The sequence below is a fragment of the Salvelinus namaycush genome, chromosome 36, assembly GCF_016432855.1.
Source record: "Salvelinus namaycush isolate Seneca chromosome 36, SaNama_1.0, whole genome shotgun sequence".
In the NCBI taxonomy this organism is placed as follows: domain Eukaryota; kingdom Metazoa; phylum Chordata; class Actinopteri; order Salmoniformes; family Salmonidae; genus Salvelinus; species Salvelinus namaycush.
In genome coordinates, this window is record NC_052342.1 from 19,757,129 (window position 1) to 19,774,836 (window position 17,708).

At 42.1% G+C, this 17,708-nt stretch overlaps 1 protein-coding gene across 1 annotated transcript in view; it reads right to left on the reverse strand.

The window, feature by feature from the left end:
• Positions 1 to 17,708, reverse strand: part of LOC120030462 (IgGFc-binding protein-like) — an 89,674-nt gene that overhangs the window by 19,054 nt on the left and 52,912 nt on the right. Inside the window, exons 92-111 of the mRNA XM_038975877.1 lie at positions 17,236 to 17,480; positions 16,742 to 16,890; positions 16,244 to 16,372; positions 15,900 to 16,038; positions 13,549 to 13,768; positions 12,997 to 13,196; positions 12,729 to 12,867; positions 10,548 to 10,664; positions 9,747 to 9,871; positions 8,883 to 9,028; positions 8,344 to 8,487; positions 7,174 to 7,281; positions 5,879 to 6,048; positions 3,974 to 4,176; positions 3,549 to 3,690; positions 2,752 to 2,999; positions 2,319 to 2,496; positions 2,032 to 2,140; positions 1,678 to 1,772; positions 14 to 190 (exon numbers count right to left, since the gene is read on the reverse strand). Of these exons, the coding sequence (XP_038831805.1) occupies positions 14 to 190; positions 1,678 to 1,772; positions 2,032 to 2,140; positions 2,319 to 2,496; positions 2,752 to 2,999; positions 3,549 to 3,690; positions 3,974 to 4,176; positions 5,879 to 6,048; positions 7,174 to 7,281; positions 8,344 to 8,487; positions 8,883 to 9,028; positions 9,747 to 9,871; positions 10,548 to 10,664; positions 12,729 to 12,867; positions 12,997 to 13,196; positions 13,549 to 13,768; positions 15,900 to 16,038; positions 16,244 to 16,372; positions 16,742 to 16,890; positions 17,236 to 17,480 (3,183 nt within the window). The remainder of the gene's footprint in view (positions 1 to 13; positions 191 to 1,677; positions 1,773 to 2,031; positions 2,141 to 2,318; positions 2,497 to 2,751; positions 3,000 to 3,548; positions 3,691 to 3,973; positions 4,177 to 5,878; positions 6,049 to 7,173; positions 7,282 to 8,343; positions 8,488 to 8,882; positions 9,029 to 9,746; positions 9,872 to 10,547; positions 10,665 to 12,728; positions 12,868 to 12,996; positions 13,197 to 13,548; positions 13,769 to 15,899; positions 16,039 to 16,243; positions 16,373 to 16,741; positions 16,891 to 17,235; positions 17,481 to 17,708) is intronic.

Genomic DNA, 17,708 nt, shown 5'->3' on the forward strand with positions numbered 1-17,708 from the left:
GTGTGTGACTTACGACAGAAGGTGTTGTTCCTCCATGCGATGGGTACTCCAGCCAAGGCACACAGGTCAGCGTAGCTCTCTATAGCCTGGCACAGAGCCACCGTCTCCCCTCCTGTAGCACACTGGTCATACACACAGTTCTCCTGGTAGATGTTGGGGGGAACCACCGCGTGGCATGGCTTGAAGATACCTGGGACAACCACAGAGAATGATTGGTGATAAATGGTTTTAGTGAAGAGGGAGAAACAAGATTCTCTGGTCTGATGAAACCAAGATTGAAGTCTTTTTGGCCTGAATGCCAAGCGTCACATCTGGAGGAAACGTGGCACCATCCCTACGGTGGCATGGTGGTGGCAACATCATGCTGTGGGGATGTTTTCCAGCAACAGGTACTGGGAGACTAGTCAGGATCGAAGGAAAGATGAACGGAGCAAAGTACAGAGAGATCCTTGATGAAAACCTGCTCCAGAGCGCTCAGGACCTCAGACCAGGGCGAAGGTTCACCTTCCAACAGGACAACGACCCTAAGCACACAACCAAGACAATGCAGGACTGGCTTCGGGACAAGTCTCTGAATGTCCTTGAGTGGCCCAGCCAGAGCATGGACTTGAACCCGATAAAACATGTATGGAGAGACCTCAAAATAGCTGTGCAGCGACGCTCCCCATCCAACCTGACAGAGCTTGAGAGGATCTGCAGAGAACAATCGTAGAAACTCCCCAAATACAGTTGTGCCAAGCTTGTAGCGTCATACCCAAGAAGACTCAAGGCTGTAATCGCTGCCAATGGTGCTTGAACAAAGTACTGAGTAAAGATTCTGAATACTTATGTAAATGTGATATTTCAGTTTTTTATTTGTAATACATTTGTAAAAATGTCTAAACACCTGTTTTTTCTTTATCATTATGGGGTACTTTGTGTAGATTGATGAGGGGGGAAAAAACGATTTAATACATTTTAGAATAAGGCTGTAACGCAACAAAATGTAGAAATAGTCAAGGGGTCTGAATACTTTCCGAATGCACTGTATGTGTGTGTGTCTTTGTCTGTGTCTGTGAGTGTGTGTGTGTGTGTGTGTGTGTGTGTGTGTGTGTGTGTGTGTGTGTGTGTGTGTGTGTGTGTGTGTGTGTGTCTGTGTGTGTCTGTGTGTGTGTGTGTGTGTGTGTGTGTGTGTGTGTGTGTGTGTGTGTGTCTGTGTGTGTGTGTGTGTGTCTGTGTCTGTGTCTGTGTCTGTGTGTGTGTGTGTGTGTGTGTGTGTGTGTGTGTGTGTGTGTGTGTGTGTCTGTGTCTGTGTGTGTGTGTGTGTGTGTGTCTGTGTGTGTGTGTGTGTGTGTGTGTGTGTGTGTGTGTGTGTGTGTGTGTGTGTCTGTGTGTGTGTGTGTGTGTGTGTCTGTGTGTGTGTGTGTGTGTGTGTGTGTGTGTGTGTGTGTGTCTGTGTCTGTGTCTGTGAGTGTGTGTGTGTGTGTGTGTGTGTGTGTGTGTGTGTGTGTGTGTGTGTGTGTGTCTGTGTGTGTGTGTGTGTGTGTGTGTGTGTGTGTCTGTGTGTGTGTGTGTGTGTGTGTGTGTGTGTCTGTGAGTGTGTGTGTGTGTGTGTGTGTGTGTGTGTGTGTGTGTGTGTGTGTGTGTGTGTGTGTGTGTGTGTGTCTGTGTCTGTGAGTGTGTGTGTGTGTGTCTCACCGTTAGGGTCACTGATCATCCCACAGCTGGTAGGTTTCACAGCCTCTGCCTCCACCTTGGGATCACACTCCTCCTCTCCTCCACCGTGGGTACAGCTGACAGGGACAGAGGGATGGAGGGATTAAAGAAAGGGATGAACGTCAAAGACGTCACTGTCGAGGAGTGATATTAAATCTCCATGGAGACAGACCTGTAGTAGGTCACGTTTGATACAAAACAGTGGAATCTTGGATGAATGTAAAAGTCTGGCTCTGGTATCCGAGGTCAGACTAGAGTACTTCCTGAAAAATACAGGATAAATAAAACCATTCAATTCATGAATGTTAAAGAAACGGAAACAGGTGTGAGACTCACTCAGGGCGGTCGTCGGGGACCTGCCAGCTCTCTCCCAGTTCGTTGGTGTTGACGGCTGGTTTACCATCTGGCTTGATGTTGTCGTCACCAGGTTGGTCATTGAAGTTTCCTATTAGATAGACAATCACCAAATAATTACAGAATCCCTATCTAGTCAATTAGGATGTTTTGTATCATTATTTTCTCATCCCAAGGGCTTGTATGGTGTACTACTGCAGGTTTCCCTGTCTGTCAATCAGGTTTCCCTGTCTGTCAATATTGATTATCTGTTGATGAACCCTTCTTACCACAAAGTCCACAGAGCAGTCCGTTGTAGAAGGAGGGCAGAGTGACGTCAGCGTGGTGGTTACCATCGAACCTCACCCGCAGGCCAAAGGTCGTCTCCAACACAACAAACTTCCCGCTCAAGTAGATCTTCACCCCATTGGTCAGAGTCACGGGAGGGGTCACCAGGGTACCGTTGACCTGGGAGAGGGGCAGAGAGCAACCAGTTTGATTAAACGTCTTGACGCTAAAAACTGACGATACAGTGCAGCGTTGAATATTATTTTTGATATATTTTGGTTTTCTTTACCACCTTCCATCTTCTACACTGCGAAGCCTTTTTCTGACACTTTGGCAGCATAATCCATATATAAATAAATAATAATATAAATAAACTAATTTAAAATTTGTGATGAAATCAAACTGTAGCGCTAATCTACCCATAATCCTCCTCACCTGTATTTTGCGTCCCTTTCCCAAGATGACGGTCATCCCGTAGACCTTGACCATGACGGCTCGGACGTACGACACCTTCTTGTTGCTGCCTCGGTGCTCGTTCTGGGTGTCGACAGTGAAGTACGGCAAGCCGGAGGACTCATTGCACGGCTTGGTGAGAGTGTAGGAACAGGAACCCATGAAGTTATGCACCTTTTTATCGAAAGAGGTGTAGTGAGGGTCGCCCTGTACAGTGCAGATACCTGTTTCTGTGGGTAGAGGAAGGAGAGATGGAGGGTAAAGTTTAGTTATAGTTTATCGTATTGAATTCATTTATGGTTGTGATGTTGTTAAATTTGTTGTAATTCATGTGTGTTGTAATTCATGTGTGTTGTAATTGATGTGTGTTGTAATTGATGTGTGTTGTAATTGATGTGTGTTGTAATTGATGTGTGTTGTAATTGATGTGTGTTGTAATTCATGCGCGTTGTAACTAATGTGTGTTGTAATTCATGCGTGTTGTAATTCATGTGTGTTGTAATTGATGCGTGTTGTAATTGATGCGTGTTGTAATTGATGTGTGTTGTAATTGATGTGTGTTGTAATTGATGCGTGTTGTAATTGATGCGTGTTGTAATTCATGTGTGTTGTAATTCATGTGTGTTGTAATTCATGTGTGTTGTAATTCATGTGTGTTGTAATTGATGCGTGTTGTAATTCATGTGTGTTGTAATTGATGCGTGTTGTAATTGATGCGTGTTGTAATTCATGTGTGTTGTATTTCATATAGTGTTGTAATTCATATAACTGTATAGTACCCAGTGGGTAACATCCTAACTCCCCGTCCTGCAGGCCGCAGCTCTCTGCCGGGGTACAGGTGGTGTTGTGACACTGTAGCACCCCTCCACCCAGACACACACACTTCTCCTTACAGCCCTCCAGGTACCAGGCGTCTCCCACCTGAAACACACACATCCTGGTGAGTCTACAGTTCAGTAGTACTGTCTTGTATTTTCATTCAGATGATTTAACATGAGTGTACAATGCAACATAGTGACATTTCTACTTGTATTGGGGACTAATGGAGTCATTATGAAAGCTTGATGCTCAATACGAAACATAAAGCCAACGTAAGTATATATTCATTGTTTTATCCTTTATTTAACCAGAGGTCACATTGAGATTTGACATAATTAAACAGTATTAAACATTCACTAAGGTGAAACACAGGAGGGTTACTCACAGGATGGTAGTCTCCAGAGGAGTTGACACAGCCACAGTCTTTAACAGGAACACACTTGTCGTCACTGAGGATAAAGCCAAGGTCACACTCACACCCCTCCACACACACCTCGGAGCAGCCAGGGGGGCCGCTGACACCCAGACATGTCTCTGGACAGGAGCTCACACACATGGAGTAAGAACTGTTGGGAGGACAGGCCAGGGCTGTAGAGGTAGAGGAGGGAGAGCAGAAACGGGTCAGTACAGGAAGGTCTTCTGAATCATAAAGCACCTAACAGTTCCAAACATGATCAAGGAATGACTGTAATATTGGGATCGATTGACAAACATATTTGCACGGCAACTGTGGGACTTTGGCCTGTGTGCCAGCCTGAGAAATCAGATTCTGCTTCTCCTATGGAAAAGCTCCAGCAGACTCCGAAGGTAGTTTGACGGTGTGACCTGCCAAGTCATTTCCAATCAGTGCAGACGAAGGGGAGGAGACGAGGACAGGATCGTTTTTAAATAAGCACTAGTTTTTAACTTTTGCTGTTGAAAATAAATATTCCAAGTATAAATACAATAATGCACACACACTTAAAGGGGTAATCTGCAGTTGCTACATACATCTTTTTTTATTTTTTTTATTTAATTTTATCCCCTTTTCTCCCCAATTTTCGTGGTATCCAATCGCTAGTAATTACTATCTTGTCTCATCGCTACAACTCCCGTACGGGCTCGGGAGAGACGAAGGTCGAAAGCCATGCGTCCTCCGAAGCACAACCCAACCAAGCCGCACTGCTTCTTAACACAGCGCAACACCGTGCACCCGCCCCCACGGTTAGCACGCACTGCACCCGGCGCGCCACAGGAGTCGCTGGAGCGCGATGAGACAAGGATATCCCTACCGGCCAAACCCTCCCTAACCCGGACGACGCTATGCCAATTGTGCTTCGCCCCACGGACCTCCCGGTCGCGGCCGGCTGCGACAGAGCCTGGGCGCGAACCCAGAGACTCTGGTGGCGCAGCTAGCACTGCGATGCAGTGCTCTAGACCACTGCGCCACCCGGGAGGCCCGCTACATACATCTTTTGATAAATTAATGATATTTACCCATTGATTCTTGAAGAATATAACTTATAAATAAATGCCTCATGAGCTTAGTCGTACCCCCATCAGAACCCCAAATATAAACGTGTTTTACGCCAATGTTTGTAAACAAAGAAAATGAAATAAACAACATTATATAGCCTCAAACCATGGTTAAAACTATCATTCAAGCCTTGTATCCATAGCTCTGTCTAGAGACTTGAGAGTGATTACATTTCTCCAACCCCATCCTTCAGCTTTTTACCGAACCAGGCGCGGGGACGCCTCTTTGTTATTGTTTCAACTGCTGATTGCTGCTTTAAGTTTAAAACAAGACGTTTTGAGCAAAATAGTGTTGTTTTTTTAGACACGTCTGCAAACTTCTAGAGTTGGCCATTCAAGGAGTAGGTCTACTGGGTCTACTGTGATGTCATCGGCCTCCCCCTTGTTTGAGGAACAATAGAGGATGGTTGGAGAACAAAAGAGGAAAGCCCCCCCCCCACTTGTGATGTCATGACTTACCTGGATCACCTATTGAGATGTGCCTTTTATTAAGTAAATAAGGTGTCAAATGAGGTGAAAGGAGACTGGAGTGCATCTTTAAGCAACTGAGACAGAGCCTCAGAGTGCATTGGATCTCAGTGGTCTGTGTCTCTGTCTATGGTGTCTACAGTGTGAGACAGAAATCATCAGAAGTCTGGCTCTCTCCAGGGGTGGACCTTGACTTCTGAACCTCCCTGACTCACTCCCATTCAAAACAAAAAATTGTTCTCGCTACTAACACAACCCTGGTCTATGGTGTGACTAAATGTCTGTGATGTCTATATATGAGACTCACGGCAGAAATCTGGCTCCCTCCAGGGGTGGACCTTGATCCCTGCGCTCAGGCAGGCGTCGGTATACACCTGGAGCTGGTCACACAGCATCTGCTGTTGGCCCACGAAGCGACACATGTCATACACGCAGCTCTGGAAGAAAGGACTAGGGTCCACCAACGCCATGCACTCCCTGTTGGGGGCGGAGGGGATAAAATGCAGAGAAAGTAAGGGAATGTGTGAAATGTGTGACAAGACAGGGATTTGAGAAAGAAAGAAAGATAGAAAGAAATAAGGAAAAGAGAGTGAAGGAGAGGGAGAATAAGAGAGAAAAGTAAATACACCGAGTTATATGAGCTGCTCTCCAAAACGCTGTATATCCATTTTCAGAAATGTTGGTGAATTAGCTTTTATTGTTTTAAAGGAATTTTTTCACTATCTAATCATGGCATGGGGTTGTTCAATGACAGACATGAATTTGATTGAAATCTATCACTTGATGGTTTCATTTCAGAGACAAATAATCATGTTTTCTTGCAAAATACCATACATCCGCCTCACTCTGAGAGAAATAAGTAATACTGCAAGGTTTTACACAGCCAAATAACTACATTTTATACAAAGAGCTGTACAAATGATATATTTGTTACCACAATATTAAAAAAGAGTACAATAATTATAATTCAATATAGTAACATGAGATATGTATGTAGACCATTTACATTTGACATTTGAATCATTTAGCAGATGTTCCTATCCAGAGTGACTTACAGTACAGTGCCTTCATATTCAGATAGCTATGTGAGATAACCACATATCACAGTCAAATATACAGGATACGAGCATTACATTCCAGCTAAACAATGGATATGTAGCATTTTGCAAAAAAACACATTTTCATATACATCTAAAATCTATTAATAAAACATCTGAGAACAGCAATATTTTACACACACATGAAGGTACCCATAAGCAGTCATTTCTGATGATAGTGAAAGATTTGTGAAAATGTATAATTTCACATATATAGTCCAAAACTTTTAATTAAATTCATTAAATCTGCACTATTTTCAAATAAGCATTCCTTTCTGATGAAAAAATACAAATGTGAAAAGTTGGTGGATATAGCGTTTTGGACATAAACTCTTCTTATACAACCTTAAATCACTTTCTCTATACATACTATATGGGGTGAGTACTGAGTTAATATTCTGTATGAATGAATGTTCATGTCAAATCGTCAGTTAATCCCTTATGGGATTAATTGACACATAAACAAACATTACAATAATTCAGAGTTGTTAGTGTTCTTGCTCACCTGAAGGGTCCTTTGGTGTCGGTTAATTTCCCACAGTTCTCAGGTTTGGAAACTTCTGCCTCCAGTGAGGGATCACAGTGTGGATCTGGGTTGGTGTCGGGTTTGCATCTGTGGAAACAACATTTTAATAAAAAAAAAAAAATGTAAAGACAATACCATTTTATAATATAATGCACAATACACTTATTACCCCTTAAAGTGTACACACAGTTCCAAATATGTTGCATATTACAAGTGTACACTAAGTTCCCAAACTATTGCAAATTACAAGTGTACACTCAGTTCCCAAACTATTGATATTACAAGTGTACACTCAGTTCCCAAACTATTGATATTACAAGTGTACACTCAGTTCCCAAACTATTGATATTACAAGTGTACACTAAGTTCCCAAACTATTGATATTACAAGTGTACACTCAGTTCCCAAACTATTGATATTACAAGTGTACACTTAGTTCCCAAACTATTGATATTACAAGTGTACACTAAGTTCCCAAACTATTACAAATTACAAGTGTACACTAAGTTCCCAAACTATTGATATTACAAGTGTACACTCAGTTCCCAAACTATTGATATTACAAGTGTACACTAAGTTCCCAAACTATTGATATTACAAGTGTACACTCAGTTCCCAAACTATTGATATTACAAGTGCACACTTAGTTCCCAAACTATTGATATTACAAGTGTACACTCAGTTCCCAAACTATTGATATTACAAGTGTACACTCAGTTCCCAAACTATTGATATTACAAGTGTACACTCAGTTCCCAAACTATTGATATTACAAGTGTACACTCAGTTCTCAAACTATTGATATTACAAGTGTACACTCAGTTCCCAAACTATTGATATTACAAGTGTACACTCAGTTCTCAAACTATTGATATTACAAGTGTACACTCAGTTCCCAAACTATTGATATTACAAGTGTACACTCAGTTCTCAAACTATTGATATTACAAGTGTACACTCAGTTCCCTAACTATTGATATTACAAGTGTACACTCAGTTCCCAAACTATTTCAGTTCCCAAACTATTGCAAGTGTACACTCAGTCTCAAGTGTGTACTTAAGTTCTACTACATACATTAAGGGGCAGAAATATTCCCGACTTCATCAGTCAATATTCCCAAAGAAAGTTCCCTCATAATTCCCACTCACGTGACATCCTCATCTTCCTCGGTCTTCCAGCTGTTTCCAAAGTCCTTGGAGCTGGTGACCTGGGATCCATCCGGCTTGGTGAAGTCGTTGTTAGGGTTACCGTCGTAGTCGCCGCACAGACCACACATCTGGTCAGAGTAGGAGCTGTATTGACCAAGACACACGACACAGTAGATTAGATACACAGCACAGTGAATTAGTTCAAAGGTCAAGATACAAAGACATAAAACCAGTGGATTACTAAAGAGATCATACTACAAAGATCATAATAGCAAGATACACAACAACCAGCAGATTACTACAAAGATCATAATAGTTATTAGAACAGAAATGGTTCTAAATTCTATATGAATAATATCAAATCATAAGTCATGATGATAAATCATTTGCAATAGTATTGATACATTTATCACATAGATATGGCACAAAAGTAGTACACTATAAAGGGAATAGGGCGTAATTTGGTTGAGATCGGCCTTGTGGGAAAAGGAAGATACTAGATTCTAATTCCTGTGCCCACTTCTTGTGTCTGTGCGTACCTGGGCACTGAGATCTGGGCGTAGTGGTTTCCGTCCCAGCGCACCTTGAGGCCGAACGGAGTCTGCAGCGTGACGTACTGACCCGCCAGCGATAGAGAGATGAGCGGAGAGGGGGAGTGAGGGAGGGACACTCGCTTTCCATTCACCTGTCGAGAGAGAGAGAGAGAGAGAGAGAGAGAGAGAGAGAGAGAGAGAGAGAGAGAGAGAGTTAGCTACACAGACAGAGGATTTTGATGTTTGAGATCTGTTAAGACAGACATAATTCTAGGAAAGAAAAAGCAGTAGAGGTGAAGATGAGGTTTTACTGAAAGACAGATTTAAAGGGTTACTGGTAAAAGAGGCGACGATGATGATGATGATGATGATGACGGAGGGAGGGAGGGAGAGAATAGATAAAAAGAGACAATGAAAGAGAGAGAAAGAGAGATAAAAGGTGTATTACGAAGGGGAAAAGGCTTTGGGTGAATCATCATGGTGTAATATCGCTGATCCTTAGCTTAAGGGAGAGATGGAGAACTAGAAAGAGAAAACAGAGTGATACCACCACATCTGTGAGGTGGAATGTGAATGACATTAACATGTATGAGAAAGTGTTATTTCAGTTAATAACTTAGAATTATGACACTTACACAGTTATTACATGTATAAGAATTACATGTTAATTCTATGCTGTGTAAGTGTCATAATTCTATGTTATTAACTGTTTAATAACATGTATTTATTCTGGGGAGTTTTTCCTAGTCAGTGCTTCTGCTTTAACGTGCTATTTGGGTTTAGGCTGGGTTAAATACTTTGGGACAACTGCTGATGCATAAAGAGCTGTATAAATACATTGGGTTGACTGATGGATGTATTAACATGTACCAGAGTCTTCCTGCTCTTCATTAGTGTGACAGTGATTCCATCGACAGTGACGTAGAGCTTTTTCAGGTAGGACACTCCAGCCAGACCACGCTCCTCGTTCTTACCCTCCACAGAGAACCACGGACCTAGAACACATACAGCAGAACACAAGTAGAACCACAGGGCTTAGAAAACAGCAGGACCTAGAGTTAGAACTACAGAACCAAGAACCCAGAGCCCAGAGTTAGAACTACATAACCCAGAGCCCAGAGTTAGAACTACAGAACCTAGAACTCAGAGTTAGAACTACAGAACCCAGAACCCAGAGTTAGAACTACAGAACCTAGAACCCAGAGCCCCAGAGTTAGAACTACAGTACAGAACCCAGAGTAGAACTACATAACCTAGAACCCAGAACCCAGAGTTAGAACTACACAACCCAGAGCGCAGAGTTAGAACTACACAACCCAGAGCGCAGAGTTAGAGCAACAGAACCCAGAGTTAGAACTACAGAACCTAGAACTCAGAGTTAGATTTACACAACCCAGAGTTAGAACTACAGAACCTAGAACCCAGAGCCCAGAGTTAGAACTACAGAACCAAGAGCCCAGAGTTAGACCTAAAGAACCCAGAGCCCAGAGTTAGAACTACAGAACCTAGAACGCAGAGTTAGAACTACAGAGCCCAGAGCCCAAAGTTAGAACTACAGAACCTAGAACCCAGAGTTAGAACTACAGAACCTAGAAACCAGGGTTAGAACTAAAGAACCTAGAACCCAGAGTTAGAACTACATAACCCAGAACTCAGAGTTAGAACTGTTACCTGTGTTGTTCTTGCAGGTCCTGGCCAGGGTGTAGGTGCAGGTCCCCATGAAGCTGTAGAACCTATCATCAAATGTATTGTAGTGTGGGTCTCCAGAGATCACACAGTCCTGGGAACCTGGGGTAGAGGGGACAGAGGTAGATATCATGGACTATAAGCAGGAGATAGAATAACAGTAGCCTGTATTAAAGATGACAGAAATTCCAGTCCTGAGAGCCTGGGGTAGAGGGGACAGAGGGAGGTATCATGGACTATAAGCAGGAGATAGAATAACAGAAGCCTGTATTAAAGATGACAGATATTCCAGTCCTGAGAGCCTGGAGAACAGATTTGAGATATGATACGTTATAATAGAAGGAGAACAAAAAGAAGTACAGTAAGTATACAAGCAGATTATCTTGTCATGGCCTGATGAAAAGCAACCAAGATAATAACTTTAGTACAGGCCCTATGTTCCTCCAGCAACCAAGATAATAACTTTAGTACAGGCCCTATGTTCCTCCAGCAACCAAGATAATAACTTTAGTACAGGCCCTATGTTCCTCCAGGAACCAAGATAATAACTTTAGTACAGGCCCTATGTTCCTCCAGCAACCAAGATAATAACTTTAGTACAGGCCCTATGTTCCTCCAGCAACCAAGATAATAACTTTAGTACAGGCCCTATGTTCCTCCAGGAACCAAGATAATAACTTTACTACAGGCCCTATGTTCCTCCAGGAACCAAGATAATAACTTTAGTACAGGCCCTATGTTCCTCCAGCAACCAAGATAATAACTTTAGTACAGGCCCTATGTTCCTCCAGCAACTAAGATAATAACTTTACTACAGGCCCTATGTTCCTCCAGGAATCAAGAGGTTAACTTTAGCACAGGCCCTATGTTCCTCCAGCAACCAAGATAATAACTTTAGTACAGGACCTGTGTCTCTCCTGGAACCAAGATAATAACTTTAGTACAGGACCTGTGTCTCTCCTGGAACCAAGATAATAACTTTAGTACAGGCCCTGTGTCTCTCCTGGAACCAAGATAATAACTTTAGTACAGGACCTGTGTCTCTCCTGGAACCAAGATAATAACTTTAGTACAGGCCCTGTGTCTCTCCTGGAACCAAGATAATAACTTTAGTACAGGACCTGTGTCTCTCCTGGAACCAAGATAATAACTTTAGTACAGGACCTGTGTCTCTCCTGGAACCAAGATAATAACTTTAGTACAGGAACTGTGTCTCTCCTGGAACCAAGATAATAACTTTAGTACAGGCCCTGTGTCTCTCCTGGAACCAAGATAATAACTTTAGTACAGGCCCTGTGTCTCTCCTGGAACCAAGATAATAACTTTAGTACAGGACCTGTGTCTCTCCTGGAACCAAGATAATAACTTTAGTACAGGCCCTGTGTCTCTCCTGGAACCAAGATAATAACTTTAGTACAGGCCCTGTGTCTCTCCTGGAACCAAGATAATAACTTTAGTACAGGCCCTGTGTCTCTCCTGGAACCAAGATAATAACTTTAGTACAGGCCCTGTGTCTCTCCTGGAACCAAGATAATAACTTTAGTACAGGCCCTATGTTCCTCCAGAAACCAAGATAATAACTTTAGTACAGGCCCTGTGTCTCTCCTGGAACCAAGATAATAACTTTAGTACAGGCCCTGTGTCTCTCCTGGAACCGAGAAAATACTTTAGTACAGGCCCTGTGTCTCTCCTGGAACCAAGATAATAACTTTAGTACAGGACCTGTGCCTCTCCTGGAACCAAGATAATAACTTTAGTACAGGACCTGTGTCTCTCCTGGAACCAAGATAATAACTTTAGTACAGGACCTGTGTCTCTCCTGGAACCAAGATAATAACTTTAGTACAGGACCTGTGTCTCTCCTGGAACCAAGATAATAACTTTAGTACAGGACCTGTGTCTCTCCTGGAACCAAGATAATAACTTTAGTACAGGCCCTGTGTCTCTCCAGCAACCAAGATAATAACTTTAGTACAGGACCTGTGTCTCTCCTGGAACCAAGATAATAACTTTAGTACAGGACCTGTGTCTCTCCTGGAACCAAGATAATAACTTTAGTACAGGACCTGTGTTCCTCCAGAAACCAAGAGGATTAAGAAAGTAAATATACAAGCATATCATAAACATATTTATTTTGAAGTATATTGTTTATGTCAGGGGACTTACTTGTAGGGTAGCAGTCCAGCTCTCCTCCCTGGACCTTACACTCGTGCATTGGAGGGCAATCAGAAGGATTGCAGGTGACGAAGGGAGCGTTACAATAACATTTCAGCTTACAGTCCTCCACGTACCACTCCTCACCAGGCTGGAGGGAGGGAGGGAAGGAGGAGAGATGGATGGAGAGACAATAGTTAATCAGTGGTTGGTTGCTGGTTGGTTACATACACGTCACACACACACACAAAGTCCATCACCGGACACACAACACACTCACCTCGTAGTACTGTCCGTTGGTGTCATTGCAGCCACAGGAGTTCTCTTTGACACACTTCCCGGCGCTGAGGACGTAACCAGGGTCACACACACAGCCCTCTGAACAGGGAGCATCACACCCTGTGGAGGGTCTGGAGGCACAGGTGCGCTGGCAAGGGGCGGCACAGGGCATGTACTGACTGTTGGGGGGGCATGTCAGAGCTGGAGAGAAGGAGGGAAGAGGAGACAGTAGGAGATAGGTCTACTTTAAAACATGACTGTCTCTTAATAATTACTTTGTTGATTATACGGAACAGTACTGTTAGAGTGTATTGTTTGGTCTTTGATGTGCTAATAACAGCAGGGTCTTTGGTGAGTGAATGAATAATAATTATTATATGAATCACTATATTTTCCATCTTCATCATCAATATCCGTCTCTTGCTTGTTATTATCATGTATAACATGTATCTGTACCAGGGTTGGGGTCCATTCCATTTCAATTCCAGTCAATTCAGGAAGAACTTTGAAATACCAATTCCAATTCTCTTTAATGCTTTTCAGTGAGAGACACTTGGAATGAGAATTTGGTTAACTTTCTGAAATGACTGGAATTGAAATGGAATTGACCCCAACATTGATCTGTACTCACGGCAGAAGGTGCTGTTCCTCCAGGTTCCGATGGTGACTCCTCGGTCCTGACAGTCGTTGACATACGACTCGATGGACTCACACAGGATGGGTTGAGCACCATCCAGCTCGCACAGGTCAAACAGACAGTCCTTGAAGAAACTCTGAAATAGACACACATAAACATACGCGCGTCTTTGACTTGCGCACAAAGCTTGGAGGTTTGGTTACTTAATTCTTGTCAATAGGGGAGCGCTGTTTTCACTTTGGAAAAAATCGTGCCCAATTTAAACGGCCTCGTACTCTATTCTAGATCATACAATATGCATATTATTATTACTATTGGATATAAAACACTCTCAAGTTTCTAAAACTGTTTGAATTATATCTGTGAGTAAAACAGAACTCATTTGGCAGCAAACCTCCAGACAGGAAGTGAAAATTCTGAAAATGGGGCTCTGTTTCAGGGCCTGCCTATTCAACTGGCTTATATTTATCGATATACATGCACTTCATACACCTTCCACTATATGTCAACAGGCAGTGGAAGGTGGAATGGGGTGTCTAGCTTGATCTGAGGTCGAATGAGAGCTTTTGGAGTGGCAGGTCAGGAATTTCCTTTGTCTACCAAGGCGCGAGGCGGAGCTCGACATTAGCTTCTGAAAAGCTTTCGGTTTACACGGCGAATATCTCCGGCTCTGATTTTATTTGATACATGTGATAATAACATCGTAAAGTAGGTTTTTTCAACCGAGTTTTATCAGTTTATTCAACATTTATTGGGACTTTTGGAGTTTTCCATTCTTTGCGTCAAGAGAGGGTGGGAACGTTATCAACCTTGGCTAGTATTGTGGCGCGAATTCGACAGAAGAAAAGGACATTCTAAAACCAAACAACGATTTATTCTGGACCAAGGACTCCTTGTACAAGATTCTGATGGAAGCTCAGCAAAAGTAAGAACAATTTATGATGTTATTTCGTATTTCTGTGGAAAATGTTGATTCCTATTCTCCGCCGTTTTGGTGAGCGCTGTCTCGTAATAACGCAAGCTGTATGTTATGGTAAAGTTATTTTTAAAAATCTAACACGGCGGTTGCATTAAGAACCAGTGTATCTTTCATTTGCCATACAACAAGTATTTTTATGTAAAGTTTATGATGAGTTCTTTGGTCAGATTAGGTGAGTGTCCAAAATAGCTCCGGACATTCTGGGGAAATGTTGCTACAATATGTATAACCACGGTTTGCAGCTCTAAATATGCACATTTTCAAACAAAACACAAGTGTATTGTATAACCTGATGTTATAAGACTGTCATCTGATGAAGTTGTTCAAGGTTAGTGATTAATTTTATATCTTTTGCTGGTTTTTGCGATAGCTACCTTTTGCGATGAATAAATGCATTTGTGTGTTTGGCTATTGTGGTAAGCTAATATAATTCTATATTGTGTTTTCGCTGTAAAACACTTAAAAAATCGGAAATATTGGCTGGATTCACAAGATGTTTATCTTTCATTTGCTGTACACCATGTATTTTTCATAAATGTTTTATGATGAGTATTTATGTATTTCACGTTGCTCTCTGTAATTATTCTGGCTGCTTCGGTGCTATTTGTGATGGTAGCTGCAATGTAAAACTATGATTTATACCTCAAATATGCACATTTTTAGAACAAAACATAAATGTATTGTATAACATGTTATAAGACTGTCATCTGATGAAGTTGTTTCTTGGTTAGTGACTAATTATATCTCTATTTGGTCGGTTTTGTGATAGCTACCTATGAGGTAGAAACATGGTGAAAATATGCGGTTGAGTCTTTGGCTATTGTGGTTAGCTAATATAAATACATATTGTGTTTTCGCTGTAAAACATTTTAAAAATCGGAAATGATGGCTGGATTCACAAGATGTTTATCTTTCATTTGCTGTATTGGACTTGTGATTTCATGAAAATGATATTATATGATATCCCTGTCCCGTTAGGCTAGGCTATGCTAGTCAGCTTTTTTGATGAGGATGCTCCCGGATCCGGGATGGGTATCACTGAAAGGTTATTAATTAAGTGACAAAGGTTTTTGAATTGAATTGAATGAAGTGTATTTAAACATTTCTTCACTAAATATGTCTATATATTTACAAAATGTTTTTCTTGGGTGTGAGATTTCACACATTAAACAAACTTTTGTTTAATCTTAAAGACAAAATATGATATGACTCTATATACACCGTACATTACAGTAATATCACACATTAGGTAAGACACTATATACCACACATTACGGTAGTTACTCACATTGGGGTTGACCTTGGGGTGACAGACAGCGAACGGTCCGTTCTTGTCCAGTAGCATGCCGCAGTAGCCAGAGCTCTCATACCTGTCCAGTTCATCATCAGTACAGCCTGGGATGGTGGTGTTGGGCTTCTTGTTACAACTGGAGTCAGAGACAGGGTGAATCAGTCATGTGTGTGTGTGTGTGTGTGTGTGTGTATGTGTGTGTGTGTGTGTGTGTGTGTGTGTGTGTGTGTGTGTGTGTGTGTGTGTGTGTGTGTGTGTGTGTGTGTGTGTGTGTGTGTGTGTGTGTGTGTGTGTGTGTGTGTGTGTGTGTGTGTGCGTGTGTAACTGGTGGCATGACTCACTTGGGATCTGTGACCCAGCTGTGTCCAAAGTCATTGGGGTTGGTGGTCAGAGAACCGTCGGGTTTCCTGAAGTCATCGTTGGAGTTTCCGTTGTAGTCTCCACACAGTCCACACAGCTTGTCCTTATAGCTAAATACACAAGAGCAAATAGACCGATGAGTCAAGCATTTTTTCTAGAATTTTAATGACAACATTATAAAATAAAAATATTACAATGTGAGAACTTTCTATTTGTTTTTTATTTTTTATGTTGTGTTTATATGGTTATTTTTATGGTACATCATGTCGGGGTCACCAAATCTCTCTCTCTCTCTCTCTCTCTCTCTCTCTGTGTGTGTGTGTGTGTGTGTGTGTGTGTGTGTGTGTGTGTGTGTGTGTGTGTGTGTGTGTGTGTGTGTGTGTGTGTGTGTGTGTGTGTGTGTGTGTGTGTGTGTGTGTGTGTGTGTGTGTGTGTGTGTGTGTTCTCTTCAGTGTGTGTATGAAGCAGTTTTGACTCACTCCTTGATGACCTTGATGTCCATGTAGTGGTTTCCGTCATATCGTACGGTCACACCAAAGTCCATGGCTACAGTGTAGTGTTTACCAGACTTCAGAACAGACACGCCTGTAGCTGGGGTCAGTGGGATGTTCACATTGATACCATTCAACTAGGAGGAGAAGAGGACACACACATGTGTTAGTGAGGTACACTTCATTTTAATGTTTTTTAGCTTCCTCTTTATAAGCTGTTCTGTGTCTGTGTTTTGTATGAATTTTATGCATTTAATGCTGCTCAGGAATTTCCCTTCGGTGACAATAAAGATTTGTTGAATACAATGACAAACTGATCTTGACTGTGTATGTTACTGTATATTGAATGTGTACATGCAGGGCTCTGCATTTTATCACTATTTCTTTCCATTGTTACGTTTTTAAACATTTTCAATCGTCTTCCTCATCTCTTTTTCTCTCTACCCCAACCCTATCCCTCCACCAATCCCTCTCTCTCTCACCTGCACGGTGCCTCCCTTCAAGATGGAGATCTTCACCCCACGCACGTACACATGCACAGCCTTCAGGTAGGAGATGGTTGGTTTGTTGAAGCGGTTCTCGTTGTCAGCATGCACCTCGTAGTGAGGCACTGACGTGTGGTTACAGGGCTCTGACATCAGGTAGCTGCAGTTCCCCATGAAGTTGTACTTCTTCTTGTCGAAGGTGGTGTAGTGAGGGTCACCAGATGCGATACAGGTAGAGGTGTCTGGGGGGAATAGTGATTATAAAGTTGGGAGTTAAATTAGTAATTGGCTGGTGGAAATAATACTGACTCAGTGTTCACATAGTTGGGTTATTTTCTTCACCAAATGATGCCTGACAAAATGTAAATAGTGTTTTCCAAGCCGCACATAATAGATGTATACTGTAAATAAGGCTGTTTGTTTGCATAGCTAGGAATCAAACTCTAGGAATGATCCACTTTACTGTAGGT